Raw genomic sequence first — 22,735 nt, 5'->3', positions numbered from 1 at the left:
AAGACAATGGTGCTCTGTGATGCGTGATCCTGGAATGTAAGCCAAGGTATCATTAAAAAGTACAAAGCTTCATCTTTAACATGATACTAAACTTTTTGCTAGTAAACGTATTGTCTGGCCATAATAAACCTTTAAAGTAGGATTACTTTTTTTTCTTCTTCGACACCCTGCTGTTTTTAAGTAAGTCCGTAATCTAAATAAATAAAGAAGAAACTGAATCGTCTGCAAGTGTTGTCAAATCAGGTGTAACTTAATTAAAATAAATCTCAACGCCTGAGGAAGATATTTGCATTTTTTTGTTTAGCTCCGAGTTTCTTTTAAAAAAACACACCTTTCATAGAACAACGGAAATGGAAAGCGGCAGCATTCTCGAGCAGCTGCAGGCTGCGAGTATAATAGTCACATCCTCTGTCTCTTAAAGTAAACAAGATTTCTGGCTACGCAACTGGCAGTCCCGGACATCGCAGGGAGCCTCCCTAGCAACAGTATTTCTAGGCAACCGGGTTGGAATGAGACAATGGTCACGCTCCCGTGGCTCGAATTACAACGTGATTGGCAATCACTCCGGTTGAGCGTCGGTGTAAGGAACGTCCTATAATGAAAGCAACCAATGGCGGATTTATTTGCCGGGAACCGGCTCATTTAATTGGCTGATATTATCATCACTGTTCACCAGCAAAGAGCCCTCCATTTACTGGCGGCACTCCAGTTGAGCGTCGGCGTAAGGAACGTCAACAATTTATGAAAGCAACCAATGGCGTAATTATTCGCCGGGAACCGGCTCATTTAATTGGCTGAGATATTATCATCCCTGTTCACCAGCAAAGAACCCTCCATTTACTGGCGGCACTCCAGTTGGGCGTCGGCGTAAGGAACGTCAACAATTTATGAAAGCAACCAATGGCGTAATTATTCGCCGGGAACCGGCTCATTTAATTGGCTGAGATATTATCATCCCACCAGCAAAGAACCCTCCATTAACTGGCGGCACTCCAGTTGGGCGTCGGCGTAAGGAACGTCAACAATTTATGAAAGCAACCAATGGCGTAATTATTCGCCGGGAACCGGCTCATTTAATTGGCTGAGATATTATCATCCCTGTTCACCAGCAAAGAACCCTCCATTAACTGGCGGCACGTCACAAATTCGGGTTTCTTACAGCTGAATTCAAACAAGAGATGTATTGTATCAATTTCATTGAATAATGTCGCTACCAATCATTTTCTGGAAGGCTATTTCGGAGCTGAGCTTTGATTTGAGATTCTTTTTTCAGAAACCGGGGAAGATTTTGGGGGATTAATATTCCAAGTCAAAATAATTTATTAAATGTTGCTCCACGTTATGTTTGGCGGGTTTTTTTTGTCGTAGTAGATTTCATTCTTTGCTCATTAAAAAAAACGTTTGGCCTGCAATATTTTGTGTAAATGTTGCTCTAGAATATAATTATTTCGGAATATATTTTGACATTAGGTATTAGGTGAAAGGGTTTTTGTTAATCTTATTCTTATTCCTTTCAAAATTATTTTCCAAAACTATTGCGTCATTTGTATTATGATAATATGATCCCCCTTTATCTACAGAAGAATTAACTGAGACTTAATTCAGAAAGTAATGCATGGGCAAGGGTGTTTGAAATCGTTTTACTTAAAATTAAAAAAAACAATATAAAGAGAATGAGACATATTATATCACATTGAAATAACTCCTATTTATTTGTTGTCTGTCTCTAGCTCTCTGCGGCCGAGACGATTAAAGGGGTGACGATTTTATTCTTCGTTTATTACAAAAAGCTGCATGGCCTACATTATTCTGTTTAAATATTCTACTCTTGAATGTATTTTGGAACATGTACACATTGCTTTTGACGTTCAGTATTAAATTTAGGGCTATTGTTAGTCTTGATCATATTCATTTAAAAAAAAATTAAAAGTATTATTCGTATTAAATTTCTTCTGGAATTTACAAAAGAAAAACTTAGAGTTCACAATTTAACGGGCTGGGGTTTTTGAAACTGTTTTGCTTTAACAAAGAAAAAGAAAAGAAAACAAATCCCATAAAAATACGAAAACCCGAGCCTACCTCGTATTAAATTTTCCCCTGGAATCTACAAAACAATTAACTGAATGTTCAAAATGTAACGGACTAGGGTGTTTTAAAAAAAAATAGAGAACCAGACGTAAATCTCTCTCTGAGAAAATAATCTCTCTCTGAGAAAATAACAGGGGCTGACGATTTTATTCCGAGTCTATTTTCAACAACAACAACAACAACAAAAAAACTTCCCAATAATGATTGACAGCTATCTGATAACAATGTATCTCTTCGTTCACAAAGAATTGGCAGCATGCTTCTCTTGTTACATTCACTTCTTGTATTACATCCGTTGGAGATTCTTTGATGATTAAGTGAATGTAAGAACTGAAAAAGGATGGCCAATCAGTCACTGCCCTTTCACAAATTCTTATTTTAATTGGCTAAAGACCGTAGCCCTAGTTTCTGTTCCGCTTGTGTTTTGATTGGACGGCAGTTACTGCATTTGGGAGTATGCTTTCTAACAAGGTGCCGGCAATTTTTTTTTTTTTTTGACTGGGGGAGGGGGAATTGTTCAGGGTGTAGTGATTCGTTTCACCTGGATTAGCCAACTTGTGGGAAATGAACGGCGCAAAGACGGCCGTCCCAGGGCGAAAAGCCAAGCCGGTATTTCCGGCGATGTGCGGTCTGTCTTCCACACACAGGCGTTCCCCACTCGTGAAGCCACACGTGGTACAATTCGCCAAAGAGGAGCCGACTTTTTTTACTGGGAGGGAATTTTTAAGGTGTAAAAACTTGTTCCTCTTTGAAAGGACATCATTCAGCCGCCAATTTGCGGGAAATTAACGGCGCAAAGACGGCCGTCCCAGGTGCAAAGCCAAGCCGGTATTCCGGGGCGGTGTGCGGTCTGTCTTCCCCACGCGTGGGATAGTTTTCCCCGCGCGTGGAGCCACGCGTGGGACAAAGCGCCAAATCTAATCCCGCATTTTATTCCCGCGCGTGATTATCGCGTTGAGCCGGTCTCCGTCTTTCTGTCAGTGAAAGAAGTATTATTCCGAAGAACAAAATGAGTCTTTGTTCGGGACTGGACATTTCAAGTTTCCTGCATGGGAATAGAATATTTGGGACATAAATTCTCTGTAGAGATAGGGAACAGAATATTCTATACCGAGAAAAACTAGGCGGGAAAAATATTCTCGCAAACCAGGAAAACACTATTATAACATGAGGGGGAAAGATCTCTTCGGACCCATATACGAAAAAAATGATGCTGTGGTAAAGTTGCAAGTTTTCATTCATGTTTTTATTCAAAGAGGAATATGAACAGAGCCAGTTAAAAAAGGGCCAGTATCTTTCATAATAATCTGCTCCGGAGAATAAAAAAAAACACTTCCCAAAGAATGATTGACAGCCAACTAATAGCGGTGTCGTCGGCAGCATGCCTCTGTTGTCCAATTGACTTCTCGAATTACATCCGTGTAGAGTTTCTTTGTTGACTAAGGGTCATGGTCTGCAGCCAATTAAAGTAGGAATTTGTGAGATGGCAAGATGTGATTGGTCGTCGTTTGTCGTTCTGACATTCAGCTTCGTTCCACTTGTGTTTGATTGGACGGCAGTACTGCCTTGGGAAGTATTCTTTCATAGAACTTGAGAAGGAGCCGACTTTTTTTTACTGGGCGGGAATTTTTAAGGTGTAAAAACTTGTGCCTCCTTGAGTTGACATCATTCAGCCGCCAACTTGCGGGAAATTAACGGCGCAAAGACGGCCGTCCCAGGCGCAAAGCCCAGCCGGTATTCCGGGGCGGTGTGCGGTCTGTCTTCCCCGGCCCCACGCGTGGGATAGTTTTCCCCGCGCGTGGAGCCGTGCGTGGAGCCACGCGTGGGACAAAGCGCCAAATCTGTTCCCGCATATTTTTCCCGCGCGTGATTATCGCGTGGAGCCGCTCTCCGTCTTTCTGTCAGTGCCCATGTGCAAAACACTGCGGCGTACACGCGATAACCACGCGTGATTAGCGCGATAAACACGCGGTAAACCTAGCTAGTGATAAAATGTAAATAGCGTGGTATGCGTGTTATCGCAGGAGTCTAGATTCTTTCGCTCCACACTGTAAATAACTTTTTTTGTATTGAAAAGACTCAAGTGTGACAAGTTCTTTATTCAATTCCATAAGCATTGTCAATATTCAACACAGCTCCATAACTGTAATGGAGGGAACATAACCTGAATATTCCTTTCCAAGGCCAAAAATAAAATGTGATGTGGTATGTACAAACAAGTGGAACTTTGTCAAGGGGAGAAATATGCAGGACAATATTTTTAATGCATTAATGTTGCAAGGGTTAATCGAGTTAATCTTAAAAAAAATTGAAACTAAAATTGAATGAAACTCGACTGTGGCTCTCTTTCTGTATGTATACCTGCATTTTATCATGTTTTGATGATGCTTTGTGATTTTGAAAAACAAATTTGTGTAAAGGTGTAATTGTCGTCATATAGCATAAAAAATGTCTAAAGAAAATTCAAGTAAAACAAAAAGACAACATTTCACTTTAAAACCACAGAGACATTTTATTCAATTTTAAGTTCTAAAAACAAAGAAAATGCACTTGACACGTAACCTTATATACATGTACATGATGTCTGCTTGTTTAGCCAATCAGTATAAAGCAACTGCATTATGTATAAAGCAACTGCATTACTGATAAAACAGCATTTATAACAAGACGGTTCTCAATACAAATTGGGTTAAGATTTTGCTGAGTAGAATTAATACAGTATCATCTCGACCAACATCGAGGTAACTGGATGGCTGGTAACTTATGTAAGTCAATGTTCATATGGTCAACTGGTGATTCTGACACTTGCTTGGCACTGTTCCAAAGCCCAATTATGGCACCGCTTAAAAAAATACAGGCAAAAAATGGCACAGCTCCACAGTGAGTGTGCTTTGCAGCGCCCTGAAAATTGGGACCAGCTTTTAAATTATGTTGCTTTAAAAAACAACAGGATTTCAGTTCTGTCCAGTACTGTCACTTACAGGGACAAGAAGTGACTATTTGTTTTTCATTATTGGAGATTGGTCACTCAGAGAGGTCTTCATCCATCAGTCAGCCGCCTCTTCATCTTCTTCCTCATCATCGCTGACGACCACGGCTCGTTTCTTCTTGCGGGAACCCTCTTCCTCCTCGGACTTGCGCTTTCTGCTGGGCTCATCCTCATCAGACTGTTACCCAAACAAACAATAAGTCCAAAGGCAATTATTAAACATAAAAGCTGTGTGTGTTATTGTTGGGGGGGTCCTTTTTGCGACTCTTTTTTCATCTCGTCTATTATTCATTTCATCAATTTGTAACGTTAAGGGAATAACAAAAATACTGGTCGGGTACATTCCTCTTCTGGTTTAATTGCTAACAAAGACCCTTTCTGAATTTGCAGGGTTTTTTTGTGGAGGGAGGGGGGCACATGGGGGCACTTGGAATTTGTGGGGGGCATGGTGGGATAACGGATCAGTCCAGATTTGGCCTTTCTGGCTTCACAGACTTTTCAAATAACTAAACTTAACTAACGCACTAACCAGTAGAACCTAATACATTACCAGCTATGACAAAATACTTTGTGGCATACTGGCTGATTACTTGTTTTTATAAGCATAGTTATTTGTGTTGAGCAATTTTGCTGATGCACAGCTATGGCCGATGTTTCTTGTGTCATTGTCACCATTCTTCTCACCTCATCGCTGTCCAGATTCAAGGTCTTTGCCTTCAGGAGTTTGTCCTCCTTATCTGACTCGTCCTCATCCGAAGAGTAAATGTGATGTCTGTCGGCTGAAAAGAGAAAATAAACATTAAGTTGAAAATCTTGAAAGATGCAGACGTACCGGTAGTTACATCAGCCATTGAAAACACTTGCATTTGCATCCCAGGTTTTGGTGGTTGGTGTATGCTACCATTTGGTACTCCTTAATGATTAACCAACTGCCACATAAATGTAAACATCTGTTTCTTCAAAATCAGTGCTCTAGACAAGTTCATCACAAGACTTAGTGCGATCACAAGAAAAGCACAACCACAAGTCAATTCACAAATACGGTCATAAGAGATCAAATGCCTAAGTCATGATCCATCTGAATAGCTTGTGACTTGGGCCTGGAGGACTTGTGATGGACTTGAACACTGTTCAAATCATGACTATTGGAAACATTCAGTAATGCGAAGGTTCTCCTCGGGGCATCACGTAACTCACAAGAGAGGTTAAGTTTGAACTGCTTTTATTGTCGACCTCACCAAACTTTTAATTCTAAACCAGGACCCAACTTCATTCTGTGCTTACGATCTAAAAAATTATTGGATGTCCGTAGCGTGTTTACAGTTCCTGCTACACTAGTCAGCAGGAGGTTGTGGGTTCGAAACCCACCCGAGTAAGCTTGTGAATATTTTCTTACAAGCCCTCGGATAACATCAGTGAAGAGCAAAATGCAGTAGTGAATTTACATCTCGACACAAACTTCCACCATACAAAATAGTGCCTCACTTTTGCCCATGGTGTTTTTGACACCCTTCTTGATGGCTGAAAGGCTGATAGTCCCCTCATCGTCATCGTCAAACTCGTCCTCTCGGTCTGGCTCCAGGTAAGACGCGCTCAGGCCTCGGTTGTGCGCCCTCTCCCGCACGCGACGCTGGGCGCTCTCTCTGCGTATCTGCGAACGCAGTCTGTCCTCTTCTTGCTGTGTATCAAATTAAGAATAATACAAATTTTTATAAAATGTGCTCGTCCGCCACCAACAGGCTATGGGCTTTTTGCGCAAACTAGAGAGGGCGCTTTTTGACTTTTGAGAGCCCAGTGGACGGGGCACACTGCATACGTGTACTGGTTACACACGACGACTTATATTCTGAATGTGCAAAAAGCCATAGCATCCTTCGCATGAGCGTCAGGCGTCAGCAGCAATGCGTTCGAATGTCTCTCCCAGTGGTCTCCCCAAACTCTATCTTTCTTATCGTTGAGGGGGTACATGTGCACAGAGCCCATAAAGCCAAACATGAAGATTTTGCAGTATTACATAAAAAGCTTGAAAAAAAAATGGGGGGGGTCAGGTATTAATAGTTTGTATTGATTTCCAAATGAAGATTATGAATTTTACTCTGGTACAATGATTCCTTTTAAAAAGAAACTCTTGTCTTCTTGAGAATTAAAAATTCATTTCTAAAAACAAGGAAAGTTTAAGTTACGAATATTTCTTTCATTTTACATTTTACAATATATTTCACACAACAGCACATTAAAATACTGAAGGCTAAGAATTATCTTTGACCATACAACGCCAAGAATACAAAAGATTACAAGTTCTGAATCTTAACCTACCTTTAGCTTTTCAGCTCGCTGTGTTTCAGGGTCTTTGCCTGCCATGGGTAGGACTCTGATCTTCTGGGTCTTGGAGCAACGATCGGCCAGAGATAACGTCATCTTCCTGTGGGTTGCACTGTCTGTGGAATGCGGTCTGCAATAAGAAGAAGCCATGGGGAAACCCTTCAATAATTAAGGAGGTTTAGTTTCTATTTCTACAATCAAATAAACCCTAATCTTTGAGTATTTCTGGCCAAGAAACTTCCTAAATTGGGCATAATTCACACAATAATAATACACATGCTTTAATTCTTTGCATATGGGAATAAACTGCCTCAACCTTTGTACCCTGTCGCTTGAAACTGACCTGCAGTGTTTTAAAGTGGTTTTCATAATTGCTCTGAATATTGACTTCCCACAAGGAGGGTAAAGGAAATTGACACAGGCCACATCCGAATCACATGTGGCTCGTAATTATGCATGTGTCTATGGAAGCGGCTAAAGACACTTCCCATGTAATTCTGTCAGCCATAGCCCCATAATTTGGACTGACTGCGACTGACCTGAATGTGAGTTTTGTCTTGAAGACCGTTTGTCCCTGCAATCCCGTGCCTTGCCTGATGAACATGTGGTTGTGGTCACCCTGTATGGTGGTCTTGTAGATATCAAAGACTTCCTTGCCAAGATGCAACGACATGCTGCCAAAAAAACAAACAAATAATGGCTAAACCTACGATCTGCTTCATTCTGATTTTAATTACAATGGCAGGTCTGCAAGTTTTTTTCCAGTTGCGTTAAGAGCACATCATGCAGAAATTTCGTTACATCTTATTTAAATACATTTGGTGAGTGCGGCCAAGAAATAAAAATGTCTGCACTTAGGAAGCTAATAATAGTCTGCATGACGGAATAAGGAGTTATCACTATTGTGGGTTTATATAGTTCTATGGCCCATCTGTCAGTCAATCTTTATCTCTGTCCATTCATAACCCCTTCCTTCCCTCAATGTGCATGCTGGTGATCACTAGAACACACTCACAATTCAAGATTAAATTCTTCAAAACACTTCAGAATTCGCAAGCGCAAGCATGATGCAACGATCAACATTACATTCAAACATTAAAGAATACTTTTTGTATGTATGCATTCTGGGGGAACCAAGATGGCGGACGATTGCTTCAGTACGCGGATGTTATCAGATAATCCATTTAGTATAGAGGTCAGTATTCTGAACCCTACCTTCCATCTGACCACCTGACAACTCTAGAGTTGCTCTCTCTATCCATCTCATTTCCTTCAGCATCAAGTCTCTTCCGCCAACGGATTGTGTTCTCAACCTTACAGAAAAAAAAAACAAATACCACAAAGTGTTTATGATTTCAGAAGGCAAAAAAGAAGAAGAGATCTTTGGATCATTAAAAATTCAAGGTGCAGCCTTTAAAATTCAGGATGCAGGTTGGGTTTGGTAGCCCGGTTCCCATGTTATTTATATCTGAAAATGAATATAGCTATGTTAAGGATCAGCGAATGTTAAACATGTATGGGTCGTTCTATAAATTAAGAGTCCAGTTTTTTCTGTCCCTGTTAAATCTGACATTTATGATTTTATAATTCTGATGCACTCCTTAATGCAGGCGTCCTCCACGAGTGAATGAATAGTAAACTACGTACCCAACAAATAAAAAACAATTTGAAGTCATTTTTGATAATACTTGAATGTCTAATTACAAAGTACCAAGTAACAGGGACAGAAAAAATATCACACTTTGGACCCTCAATTTACAAAACGACCCATTTTTGTAAACAATCAACACCGGTCCTGACCTTGAGTTTGAGTCTTGTCCTTCCTTCTTCATCCAAGACGTCATCTTCGTCCATCTCTTCCTCATAGAATGCTTGGTCAAACGGTCTGCAACAAAAATAAGCAACAATAAGTCTAATTTTAAATTTAGCTGTTTTTTTTTCATTTTTGCTACTCTATTTGCATTCAGAATACAACATTACTACTGATTCTTTTTACCCAAACTAAAAACGCCCTACTAATGTGGCTGCCACATTTCAAAAAAAGGTTAATGGCATTGCCCGTTAAGATGCGTCCATACCTTGTTTCAACACTGAGAAAGTTGGGCAGTTTGACAAAGTGGAGTTCGTCTCCCAGATCAGACATCAGTCTAGGAAGCTCTACATCTATCCTGGTGTCTTCAGGAACCTCTTGTGGCGCTGCGTCCTCATCGTCATCCTCACGTCTCTCAGTCTCCTCCTAAATTCATTAAAAAAAAACAGGCATTTCACATTTTGTTTTTGTAATCTTAAAACCAACTTTTCTTAAGTCTTTGTGAGACACAGTGGACACATGAGAAGCTATTTGGAGAATGCAAAATCGTTTGTATATGGGTCATTCTACAAATTTGAGTCCACTGTTTTTCCTGTCCCTGTTACATCTGACATCTATGATTTTATAATTCTGATGCACTCCTTTACGAAGTCATCCTCCAAGAGTGATTATGAACAGCAAAGTACCTACACAACAAATACAAAAAAAACAATTTTAAAGTCAATCTTGATGATACTTGAATAAATAACTCTGCTAAACAATATCTTTAGCAAAAATTGTATGGCTAATTTATTTTTTTTTTTTTCTCTAGTGTACCATTTCTGCGGCCTCTGTTTCATCCCTTTCGACATCTTCTTGGGTTCCGCCAGCCAGCTGGTCAACAACGGCATCTAAATCATCCTCACTGTCTGAGATGTCATCCGCTTCACCGAACAGTGCCTCCTGGGATGCTGCACCTATGCAAAGACGCACAGGGAGAAAACAATATAACATTAGTATGCTACAAAGGTTGAATAAGGCGTGCAAGTTAAGCTAATACGGATAAGTTTTCCAGTAATAAACTGTGTACATCATATTCAAGCTACGAATTATCGTTTTTTATTTGGGCAATTCAAGCATTATGAAAGGACATGTAATGTCTGTGACAGAGCAACTTAACCATTATATTTAATAAAATGTTCAGAGAAATGATGTAAAACTCCTCGTCTGTAATCTCCTTGACTATTACTAGACTATGGATGCGTAAGATTTGAAAAAATATACTTTTAGTTTTATTCACTGAGGTCTTGAAACATCTGTCACAGACAATATGTAACACTGAAATGACGCGGCTTATTTGGTAAAAAGACAATAAATAGGTTGTGTGAAAAAAACAAAAGTATAACAATTCACTTTGCAAATATTGAAAATTGGTGACCAACAGATAAAGACTCAAATTTCAAGACAATCAATCATGCACATTAGTATTTGGTAAAGACATGGATGGGAGTCTGTGATGGACTACATTCACATAAAATGTGAACATGATTTGGCAAGTCTTGCACTTGTCTATAGGAATGATTCACAATACTGTCCCAAATTAAACTATTGGCCTCCCAAAAAAACACGCCATGCCTGTTACTCCCTGTACCAACCCAAACTGCCCAGCACTGTATCGTTCTCTGGATTTGTCAGGAAATAAATACAAGTAGTTATTACTACCATTTTCAAGCAACCTACCTGCATCCATTGGCTCTCCTCCTACCTCCGAGCCTTGGTCACTTTCCTCATCGCTCCCTGTTGTCTGCTTCTTCTTGGGTTTGCGTCTCCCGATGAAATCATCTTCATCTTCACTATCAAGACCATCATCTCCTGAGACAAGAATTAAACAAGTATTGAACTGTGTGTATTAATTTCGGCAAAACAAAATGAATGTTATTTTGTACCTCTTGAATATCTTTTAATCTTCTGACAGAAGACTACTGAAAGTCTCACAGGGTTTAATTACTTTTTGGAGTATTTATGCTTAAACTGACATGCAAGTAATGAATACAGAATGTGTGCTCTGAATAATTTGATTCAGGAACCATGTATGACAGCAATTTAGTAATTCGATTGGGGAAGGCTGGATTGCAACATTTTCCACCACAAATTGGTTTCTTGCACAATGCTCCTTCTGCAACTGGACAACTTCTTTCTGTTCGGTAAGTTTTCGAACTGTTGAATCCATTTTCAAAACAAGTATTAACCTAAAACTCCTATGGTTTTGTATTCAAGGCTTTTACAAGTGGTGCTTTTCACTTCTGTGAAAATTTGGGAACGTTTTTCCCTTAGAAAACACAAAAATAAGGATCAAGAGGTTGGCAATTGCTTTAGGCCAAAAAAAAGGCTCCGGTTTCTGGTATGCGCACGCGTCACCGTAGCCATGTGCGTCGGCAAAATTAAACAGTTTTTTTTTTAATGTAAGATGATGTCTCAAAACCGCCAAACTCACTGGTTTGACTGGAATCCTGCTGCTGCACAATTTTAAAGTGTTTTTAGATCGAGTACGAGAGGTTACGATCGAGTAAAAGCTTTATGTGGCCTCTCTGGGCTCCCATATATTTTGCACTAAATTTAGTAGGGCACCATTTGCAGTCATCAGCCAACATTTGAAGAAAAAAAAAATTAAAAAACTTTTGGGGCAAGCTCCATACCAGAAATCCAATTTTTGGGGGGCCTTAGCTGCTTATGTAGTGAAATGCACCAAAGATTTTTACTCACTTGTCTGTTTCTCCTGATCAGACGGTATTCCATCTTCCTCTTTTTCACTCTGCTGACCTGCCTCCTCATTATTCTCAGCCTCTTCACCAGATACTTCCCCTCTCTCCTCCTCTCCTGATTGCCTAGCAACCGCATCATTGTCTCCATCTTCGTCTTCCTCTGGCAGCTGCCTTTCATCTCCTTGCTCATCGTGTTGGTTTTCATCGTCCACTTTCTCTTCGACATCTTCTGCTCCATGTTCTGTTTCGTCTTCTTCATCGACATCTTCTCTGTCGGATGCTTCATCGACATCCGGATGCTCCTCATCCTGCGACTCTTGTTCAATCATCTCCTCATCACTACGTCCTTCTTTCGTGGCATCGTTCTCATCGACCTCCAATGCCCCACCAAGGTGGTCCTCTCCTTCATCCTCATCTTCGTCTCGCACCGATTCTTGGTCTCCTTCCCCATCTCCGCCTTTCTGGTAGACATCATCTTCCCCGGATTCATCACCTGCAACCTCCTGATCCTGGTCTGACTGGGCAGCCTGATCCTCTTCTCCCGATCTATCTGCCTCCGCACGCTCCTCCTCCTGATCTGAATCCTCCCGAGCTTCTTGGTCTGAGTCCTCCCTAACCTCCTGCTCAGAGTCCATGCCAGCTTCTTGGTCCGACTCAACTCGGGCGTCTGGATCCGAATCTTCCCTGGCTTCGTGCTCTGAATCTTCCACGGCTTCTGGTTCGGAGTCCTTACCAACTTCGTCTCCCGATTGATCTTCCATCCCATCCGCTGCCTGTTCAACAACTTCATCGTCCTCTTCATTTTCCCTGTCCTCCTCAACCTCTCTACCATCCTCACCTCCATCTGATTGCTCTTCTGCTCCTGAGAGATGCTCTTCACCTTCTTCTTCCATCTCTTCTTCCCCTTCCTCTTCCTCATCTGATCTGTTTCTGCCATCCTCTTCTCCGGACTGCTCACTCCCTGAATGGTGACTCTGATCACTGTGCTCCATTTCTGACCCTGCCTCCTCTGTAGTGGAAAATGACAAGCATTTCAAGATAGTCTTAAAGATCCAAGTTTATTTTGTTGACCTCTCTACTCTCTAGACTCCCTTCATATAATTATAAGACTTATATTAAAGAAGCACTGGGGCATAATAATAATCTTGGCCCTTGGGAAAGGTATAAAAAGTTACTTAGTACTAGTAATAGTATACTGTAATTAACACACACAAAAAATAAGGTTTACCGTTACACTTTTACAGTCTACATTTCAAAGCTAAAAAATGCAAATTTCTGGAGCTTTTTTAGTCATAGGTCACAGGTTGCACTGGCAGTGAAAGTTAACTCAGTCAGAGGCAGTCAAGTATCTGGAACCCATCCATTATATATTTTACCATGTTTACGTTTTATTGGGCTAGGGAATAATGTTTGTTAGGTTTCCTGAAGTAGGAATCCTAAAAGCAAAGGCAGTGTATATTTTGCCGGAGACGGCAAACCTTTAGTAAACGTTAGTTTGCCGGATATGCACTGAACATGCGCAGTTACTGTTTTTTTGTACTTAAACATTTTCCGGTGAAAAGTTTTAGTCTGGCTCCATGCCAAAATTATCGTTGTTACCTCGTATTCACAAGATGGGATTCAGACCATTTTATAATTTCGGACTTTATTTCCCTTTTAAAAAAAATCCTCCAGAGCCACAAATCTGAAAAAGAAAATGTAATACTCTGCAAAAAAATGTTTGAGACATGTTAAAATAATAAAAGAAGAATATTCTTATTTATTTGGGGATGAGAAAAAAAAAACTTAAAAAATGTGGTGCGGTCGGAATCGAACTCGAGTCATCCCGCTTACTAGAGCCTTTGCTTAACCACTACACCAAACGTGCTACACAACTTTAGGTGGGAATTTAATACATCTTATAATTCAGCCCTATCTTAAAGAGTACAGCGCCCTCTGTTGATATGGATTGCCGCCGGCAAACCTTTAGTAAACGTTAGTTTGCCGTCATTACCTCCGGCAAAATATCCACTATCAAAAACAAATGCCTACAACTACATACAGTCGGCCTCTAGCCTACTGTCACTGACTGTAGTGGCAAGTTCGAGCACCGCACGTACGCGCAACACACAGCCACAGCTTCCTATTTCGAAAATACAATAAATTATTATTTAAACGAACCCTGATCGTCGTCGCCACTGTCACTTCCAAACAGTCCCGAATCCTCCTCATTGTCCGCCATCATAGGTTACTAGCGGGGCATGAAATGTACAAAATTGTACTCAACTTGTTGTAGCGCAGCAGGATAGATTGTCGCAGCTCATGCAATAAATACGATCTTTGGTACACGTGAGGGCGCTGCGCAAGGTCAGACAATTCAGCAATCCTCAAAAAAATGTTACGTTCCTCGTACTCTCAATTCATCAAAATCGATTTCTGTCTTTTATTAGAAAATGTTCAACTTGTGTATTTTCTCTTAATAATGTTTTTTTTTTCTTTATTGGATGTCTGCAACCCTCTGAAATACTTTCTTTTTTTTTAGGGGCACAAACAGATCCGCTTTCCGAGCAGACTGGCTCGCGGTCTGTACATTATCATGATGCTGATTGTGGGGCGGGAACCATGCCCAGTACCCCGCGAAAACGGCGGATATTGTGGGTTTTGGCAGCCAATAATTCACAATAATTCAATAACTCTATAACCATATGAGCCAATGTTTTCGGTCGATGTCTCATTCAAAATGAATAACTTTTGTATTGCTTGAAAAATAGCAATTAATGTGAATCTATTTTTCCGGATGAAACTCGCACACGGAACGCAACTTATAAACCAACGAAACGCCAAAACAAAATAAATCACCGAAAGCGAATCGCTAAATACTAAGTTATCACATTATTCGTTTTATGATAATATCCAGCCAGTTGAATTCAGTCTTCTTTTACTAAATAAGCTTTCGCCCTTGAACAACAATTTTTAAAACCAATTGATCATGTGACCCCACGCAATGTTTTTTTACCTGTACTGCGCTGTAGGATAATTTTCTGTTCAATTTTACCACTAGAGGTGACCACGCCAATTGTTTTCAATATTTCCCTCTCCCAAAACTACCCCTAAAACGCTTGCCAATATCCATGGGCCGGCCCAGCTGGTGTACCCCCCCCCCCCCCCCCCCCGCCCGCCTCTATGCGAAATAATAGTCCCATAAGTTTTTGGGTCTTTTTTAATAACTTATCGCCGAGTTTGATTGAAGGCACAAGTCACAAATACTTGATTTACATTAATATTTCTACAATCCATCCCGGTCAATTTCCGGCCTCAATGACCTCTTATTCAAAATTAACTGGGGGGGGGGGGGGGGGGGGGGCTAAGGAGCGTCAAAAGTGGACAACCGTATCAGTTTCCCATTTTCTGCTATAGTAGACTTGAATTTAAGAATTCAGAAATTGCAGCACCGTTTTTTTAACAAAATCTATTTCATGCTAGCAGAAGTTTGGATTTTACTTTGACGAATATCCGGGCGCCTCAAAAGTGGACAATTGAAAATCTCAAATTCTTACTAGCAAAATGATGTTGCTCCAAAGGTAGATAACCCCGTTCTCCCATTTCATGCTTGCAGAAATTTAGATTTTAGAAGTCACAACACCCGTTTTTTAAAATGGTTTATTTTCGGCAAGCAGAAATGTGGGTTTTTACTTTGACAACTTTTCTTAACGCCTCAAAAGTGGACAACTAGAAATCCGTAATTTCTGTAAGTAAATATTCATCAGGCAGGTCAACTCACGGTACCCGAGTCAACTCGTACCCCGGCCTCGCCTTTACCTGAGTCAACCACCTGAGTCAACTCGAATCCAATGTATGCCTATAGTAACTCGTCCCCGGGTACGAGTTAATTGAGTCGACTAGTACGATTTGACTCGGTACTTACAGAAAGTACGGATTTAGTTGTCCACTTTTGAGTCGTCAAGACAAAAAAATCCCTAAATTTATGCAAGCAGGAAATGGGAAACGGGGATTTTTGGGACTAAAAGTACAATTGGAGGCATTTTACTCGGTAAGAATTTGAGATTTTTAGTTGTCCACTTTTGAGGCGCTGAGATAGTCGCCCAAATTTCTGCTGGCAGAAAGTTGAGTTTTTTGAAATATTTCTAAATTCCCTAAAAGTAAAATTCTACTAGCAGAAAATGGAAAAATACCGGTGGTGGACGTACGTGTGCACCCTTATTAGAAGTTTGTATCATGAATAAACCTTGCTCAACCCCCCCCCCCCCCCCTAAAAAAAAGTTGAAGTTCAGCTTTCCTTTGGCGCTTTAGGTTTTTCCTTTGAATGGCTTTGTGATTCAGCACCTTAAGCTTTGTGGGCGACTTACTGTTTTTGTCTTGCCCGACAGTCGCCTCCCGGATCCCGCGGAACAAAGAGTTTCCGCGTAGCGCGATATTGCGTAAGTCACCTGACATATTTTTATCCAATGATTGTGTCTGTATGATTTGGAAATGTGCACGTTGTCGAATTCGACTGGTATATTATCGTATTATTCAGATTAAGGACCAAACTATTTACGTTATTTAAAAAAAAATCTTTCAAAGTCGAACATAAGCCACTTTTAATGAATAACAACTACTGTTTGGTAAATTCATGGAGGAATATAAGAACGAATGGGTACGCCCCTTGTTTTCTATCGGATAATTCTATTGGATAAGAATAACACGTGGTACCGGCTTCTAGAAATTTCTTTGACCTTTTTTTTCTGGCACGTGTTACCCGGCGCCGGCTTTGACGTCATTTAAAGAGCGAAGTGTTTCCTCACCGGTCGGAAGTCCTCGTCCCAACGTAACAAAAAAATCTCCAAATTCACCCATTTACTACACATTCCTGATTTTTTTTTATAACCACCGATTAAAAGGTAAGTGTTATAATGATAATTCTGTGGGATAACGTTGCTTCGATACGTTTCTTTTACAGGGTTTTTCATTGAAAATCGTATTAAATTAAGAAGATAAAGTGCGACTGCGACTTGTGCGAGTTGTAAAAAATGTGTAGCCTAATCTGCATGCACGTGGTTTCTACTGGCATGACTGGTTGCTTGGACAAAAAAAAGTAGAGGAACTTCCCGATGTATTTTTTTTCCAATTTCCGATCATCACACTAGGTCAACTAAATTTCTAAAAGAACATCATATTGCCCAGGAAATAATGATGATCGTAAATGAATGATGGAATTTTTGTTCGTGAACATGATGATGAATGGGAGAATTTGACAAGAAAACCATCGGCCATGCCGGCGTTGAGAAATGTAAAAAACGAGAGTGAGATCGGAACTACGTATTTTATTATAATAACCATGTACTTTGTTTGCAGCAATCTGTGTTCTGACTTCTGTGTTAATCGGACTCGAGGTTTGTGCTTAGACAAATGTTAGAAATGAGTGGTATCAAATATCATGTCCATCCAGGCCCGTCACCAGCCCTGAGCGTCGGGGGGGGGGGGGGGGGGGGGGGAGGGGGGGGGCAAAGTACCAACTAGGTGGGCCCACTACCTTAAAAATTCAAAAATACACATGTATTGCCTTTGCCGTTGGGGGGGGGGGGGGGGAATTAAGATGATTAATGGCCAAGGGGGGGGGGGGCTGAATCGAACGGCACCAACTGTAAACTGCACAGGAAAATCGTAATTTCTACACCAAGAAACTGTTTAAAAATTACAAAAAAGGTGTCATTAGATTGAGAGAAGCCTGCTCTAGGTTGAAAAGGTAATTTTTTAGTAATAAAAAACACCCTTCACTCTAATTTTATCGAAACTAAACAGGGGACCTACACTACACGATCGCCCCTTATCTGGCCATCACTTTTCACCCTGTGCACAAACTGTATGAGACTGGTCTGAAAATTTCTAAGTGTTTTCTGAGTAACTTATTAAATATTTTCCCTGCTAAGCATGCTAAGTTTGACTTTGAATTTTTTTTTAGGACATTATCACTTTCCGATGGCTGATAATGATAGTGATAAGTCACTGAAGGTACAAATGAGTGATGGCCAGATATGGGAATTTTTCCCTGCAGTGACCTATCAGCCATCAGAAAGTGATACCATAACCTAAAAACTAAAAAGTCAAATTTAGCAGGGAAAGTATTGAAGCATTTACTGAGAAAACGCTCAGAATTTTTCAGACCAATCTCTGACAGGGGTTTGTGCACAGAGTGTTAAGTGATTGCTAGGTATGGAATTCCTTCCACCTTTTCTTACCTTACGAGAGGATATCATATTCATATATAGGCCTATGCCATCAACTCTTTGCAGTATGCCTCTGTGCATGCGGTAAGCATGAGGCCAAGCTTTGTGATTTAAATTTCTTTAATCCTGATGTGCCTGATGACAGTGAAACTGAAAGTGCTCACCCCTATCGGCCCTATCAAAAGAGGAACAAAGACATGCCCTCAGAAATGACGCCGACTGTGAAACCTCAGAACAACATGCTGGTAGCAATTTCCAGACGTGAACACACAAGGTGCAGGCTGCACTCTTTAGTTCCAATGAATTGTTCATAGAGATGGAGCACCCGCATCACAGAAATTCTAGATTTTCAATTACAACTTTCATTCAGTAGGCCTGATTGTCCGGAATTCTTCAGATTTTCTTTAAAAAAAAAAAGTTGCTTGCAAATACATGAATTGTAGCATGTATTGTGTCGTCTAGCATGTCAAGAAATGCAGTGGAAATTCTTGAAATTTAAAATATTTTTCAAAGATATTACTGTGGCCATGAACTGTGAAATGTTGAAATAAGATTACGCCCATTTCTCTTGTACTGATTTTTTTCTAAACCTTACTTCATTCAATAGCTGTGTATATAATTAAAACCATTCAAAGTACAGCCGACTTCAACAGCTACATTTAACATTTTAGGACAAAACCTTTTTCTCTCCTGATACATGTACATACATGTACACATGTGTGCATTAAATGGCAAGTCTACGTGTACATGTACATTGATGAATGTCCCACATTGGCTGTTATCTACAAGGCCAAATAAAAACAAAGTAGTTTCACGTCGGCCTTGTTTTTTTTTAAATGAAGGAGGTGGGCCCTTTTTTTTTTTTGTTCTTTTTTTTCTTTAAGATGGCGGATGGATTCTTTAATTTTGTTGACTATTCTGCTGTTACAAACTTGTGTCCAATGGAGCAATAACCCTTTCTACATACATGTTTACGATTTCGTTGGAAACAAATATTAAGATATATACAGTGTGCAAAATGTATTGCAAATGTATGAATTTATAACAGAAAAAGAAAAGGAGGCGGCCGGGAAAAAGGGGAAGCGGGCGGGGACGAAAAACTGGTTTATTTTTTTACTTGGCCATATGATTCAGCAATCCAGACTCAAGAACCATCCCGTTTCAATGACAATGGGTCTGGGAACAAGATCTGGAATTGTCAGAAGTTTATGGATGTCCGCAACAGAATGTAAAACTGAACACAAGATTTCTGACTTTTTGTTATTGTTCCAGAAATCACAATGGCTGCTCCGGCTGTGGGTATCGATCTTGGCACCACCTACTCCTGCGTGGGCGTTTTCCAGCACGGCAAAGTGGAGATCATTGCCAACGACCAAGGCAACCGAACAACGCCCAGTTATGTAGCCTTCACCGACACGGAGCGTCTCATCGGAGACGCAGCCAAGAACCAGGTGGCCATGAACCCCAGCAACACGGTGTTCGGTGAGATAGAAGTTTTCTGACAAATTTGACTTAAACAGTTGAAACAAAGGCTAGAATTTAAAAATTAACGGCAACTAAATAGGCCCTTTTTGTCAAGATCTGTCCTTAGCCCTTCAAAATCCTCCAGCTGCCACAATTCTTGATTTTCAGTAATATTTTGTTAGTTTTTTCCCTCCATATTTCAGGATTTTTCCCAGTATTTTCCAAATTTCAGAATTTTTGAAAAATCCATTTTTTTGAAATCTCGAATCCCTTGAGGTTTTACCCTGAAACTGTTTTTACCTATAAAAGTTATAATTTATTCTATATGAAAGTTTACAAAACAAAAGAAATGGGTGTTTTAAGGGGCTGCTTCGAGACAAAAACAACAAACAGTTACTTTAGACTTTATGTTACTCTGGAGCCCTCAGCAACCTCAAATGCTTTGCCGATTATTTCATGGATTTTTCATTCACCCCAATTCTCACTCCTATTAAATAGCTGGTTATTTTACCATCAACTTTGATCTTGTCTTTTAGATGCCAAGCGTCTGATTGGTCGTAAGTTTACTGACTCCACAGTGCAGTCGGACATGAAGCACTGGTCCTTCGAAGTCGTCGATGACGGAAGCAAGCCCAAGATTCAGGTGGAGTACAAGGGGGAGAGCAAGACGTTTTACCCCGAGGAGATCAGCTCCATGGTGCTAGTCAAGATGAAACAGACCGCTGAGGCATACCTTGGCAAGGTTGAAACGCTTTCTTCTATTTGTTGTTGTTAAAGATGTGACATTCACACATTAAAATTATGTATAGATAAATATAAAAGCTAAGGCTGTGTGTTTTCAAATAATTTAGTATTCAGTTATTCCAACTTGTACTTCATCTAATATTCACTGAAATGAAGTGTGCACTGATCAAAGTAAATATATGTCGGCCTAAATTGGCCACCGATCGGAATCTGCATGCACCTGCGCTTGTCAAAAATTGACAAAGGTCATATTAAAATACTACTAGCACTGGTAGAGGAATGGCTGATATTTGACCGATGTTAAAAGGAGAAACTTGAGATAATATTCCTTGTGGAAGCTGTAAAAGCCCAAGGCCGCCCCCCCCCCCCCCAAAGTTTTCAACAAAAGTGTGGCATATTTGACAAACAATAAAACCACACAAAAAATAGCATCGTGGGCGCTTTGCATTATCTCCTAGAGACTGCTGACATTCTTGTCATATTTGAATTGCAAAACATAAACGCTGTTTGGATGCTTGCCAGTTTCATTTGAAAAATATTTAAAATCAGTGAAGCCCTTAAACGTAAATAATTGACACAGCATTCCACCCATCTTAGATCACATCCCATCTTAGATCACATCCCATCTTAGATCACATCCCATTTCTTCAATGATCAGCTGCTTATTTGTATTTCATATTTTTGTCTCCTTCTACAGACTGTCACAAACGCCGTGATCACCGTACCGGCCTACTTCAACGACTCCCAGCGCCAAGCCACCAAAGATGCTGGCGCCATCTCAGGACTCAACGTCCTGCGTATCATCAACGAGCCCACTGCAGCTGCCATCGCTTACGGTCTGGATAAGAAGGTAATTGCTATAATGTCATGTGAAGCAAGGTGTTTGTGTTCTCGTGCAAGACACTTTACTACAATTGCGTCTCTTCACAAATGAGAATACATGTGTGAGGGTGGATAACAGATATCAAACTGCTGCAATAAGAATGGTCTCGTGTTCTGATGAACAGGGGTGATAATTCTACACGTACATGAGCAACAAGTTATCCTAAAAATTAGTGATTTTGACAAACTTTGTTGCCGCCATGCACCCATACTGAGGTACATCATATCGCACGATGATACCTAAGGTTTATGGATAGTCATTACAAAATTTGTTGTGTGCATTTTGCCTTGGAACTCGTCGCAAGTCATCGCTTGTCACAAGTCATGATTCGAACCTCCAGTCGAAATACAAGCTATTCATACGAACTCTGATAACAGCATTCAGTACTTCTGACCTCACTAGCAATTTGACATATGAGCTGACTTTTGATTGTCACAATTACAACTCTTGTCCGTGAGAAGGGGAAAAATTATAAAGAATACATACAGAAGAATATGTGTGTCTGTAACTGCAGGTTGGCAAAGAGCGCACCGTCCTGATCTTTGACTTGGGTGGCGGCACCTTTGATGTGTCCGTGCTCACCATCGAAGATGGCATCTTTGAGGTCAAGTCGACGCGCGGAGACACTCACTTGGGCGGGGAGGACTTCGACAACCGACTGGTGAACCACTTCATTGAGCAGTTCCAGCGCAAACACAAGAAGAACCTGCAAAGCAACAAGCGAGCTCTGAGGCGGTTACGCACAGCCTGTGAGCGTGCCAAGAGAACGCTGTCATCCAGCACACAGGCCAGGTCAGTAGGCACTCTATGTTCAGCTCACCCCCTGTGATTAATGTCCGAGAGAGGCACACACATTGTTGCCCACATCACAGTGGGCTGGACCTAATCTATTAACATGCATCTAGCTTCTTGATTAAAAATACTCTGCTTTACGATTAATTATTTTTATCTATTCTTTCCAACTTCACCCCTCTTTTTTTCCCAGCATTGAAATTGATTCACTCTTTGAGGGAATTGACTTCTACACCTCCATCACGAGAGCCCGTTTTGAGGAGCTGAACGCAGATCTGTTCCGAAGCACCATCGAGCCCGTAAGCAAGGCTATCACCGACGCCAAGATCGAGAAGAATCAGGTGGATGAAGTAGTCCTGGTGGGCGGCTCCACCCGTATCCCCAAGATCCAGAGAATCCTGGAGGACTACTTTGAACGGAAGGATCTGAACAAGAGCATCAACCCCGATGAGGCTGTGGCTTATGGAGCAGGTTAGAATGAGACCGCTGCTGAATCTCTTGTCAGTTATGACTGATGGGGTACATGCTGACAATAGGCATAGCCATAGCTCTGCAAGCTTGTTTCATGTTTAACTGACTTGGCTACAACTGACAATAACACACGTGCCAATGGAAGCTACCAGATCCACTTCTTATAGACACATGTTACTGCAGTCTGTAAAGAGGAATTCGGACACAGCCTAAGATGATATTGTT

At 40.7% G+C, this 22,735-nt stretch overlaps 2 protein-coding genes across 2 annotated transcripts in view; one reads left to right on the top strand and one right to left on the bottom strand.

Annotated features, from left to right (window-relative positions):
- Positions 1-4,406: 4,406 nt before the first annotated feature.
- LOC119729618 (RNA polymerase-associated protein LEO1-like) lies at positions 4,407-14,279 on the bottom strand. The gene is made up of 12 exons (XM_038202263.1): positions 14,111-14,279; positions 11,952-12,959; positions 10,929-11,060; positions 10,026-10,165; positions 9,478-9,635; positions 9,200-9,284; positions 8,615-8,712; positions 7,939-8,073; positions 7,394-7,529; positions 6,563-6,755; positions 5,762-5,856; positions 4,407-5,255 (listed from the first exon to the last, which is right to left on the bottom strand). Exons 1-12 carry the CDS (start codon positions 14,172-14,174, stop codon positions 5,136-5,138), a joined length of 2,364 nt encoding a protein of 787 aa, XP_038058191.1. The 5' UTR covers positions 14,175-14,279; the 3' UTR covers positions 4,407-5,135.
- A 2,396-nt stretch (positions 14,280-16,675) lies between these two features.
- LOC119729619 (heat shock cognate 71 kDa protein-like) overlaps positions 16,676-22,735 on the top strand; it is a 9,915-nt gene continuing 3,855 nt past the window's right edge. The window contains exons 1-6 of the mRNA XM_038202264.1: positions 16,676-16,830; positions 19,429-19,638; positions 20,157-20,362; positions 21,062-21,214; positions 21,762-22,039; positions 22,233-22,510. Of these exons, the coding sequence (XP_038058192.1) occupies positions 19,437-19,638; positions 20,157-20,362; positions 21,062-21,214; positions 21,762-22,039; positions 22,233-22,510 (1,117 nt within the window). The 5' untranslated portion in view covers positions 16,676-16,830; positions 19,429-19,436. The remainder of the gene's footprint in view (positions 16,831-19,428; positions 19,639-20,156; positions 20,363-21,061; positions 21,215-21,761; positions 22,040-22,232; positions 22,511-22,735) is intronic.

This window comes from Patiria miniata, unplaced genomic scaffold, assembly GCF_015706575.1.
Source record: "Patiria miniata isolate m_02_andy unplaced genomic scaffold, ASM1570657v1 HiC_scaffold_21, whole genome shotgun sequence".
In the NCBI taxonomy this organism is placed as follows: Eukaryota; Metazoa; Echinodermata; class Asteroidea; order Valvatida; family Asterinidae; genus Patiria; species Patiria miniata.
This window is presented reverse-complemented; position numbering and strand designations above follow the sequence as displayed.

Coding starts and splice junctions, on each gene's coding strand:
- LOC119729618 (XM_038202263.1), bottom strand. CDS start 14,174: ATGATGGCGGACAATGAGGAGGATTCGGGACTGTTTGGAAGTGACAGT. Junction 11,061..11,951: donor TGATCAGGAGAAACAGACAA/GTGAGTAAAAAT, acceptor TTCTTGTCTCAG/GAGATGATGGTCTTGATAGT. Junction 5,857..6,562: donor CAAAAACACCATGGGCAAAA/GTGAGGCACTAT, acceptor TTCTCTTTTCAG/CCGACAGACATCACATTTAC.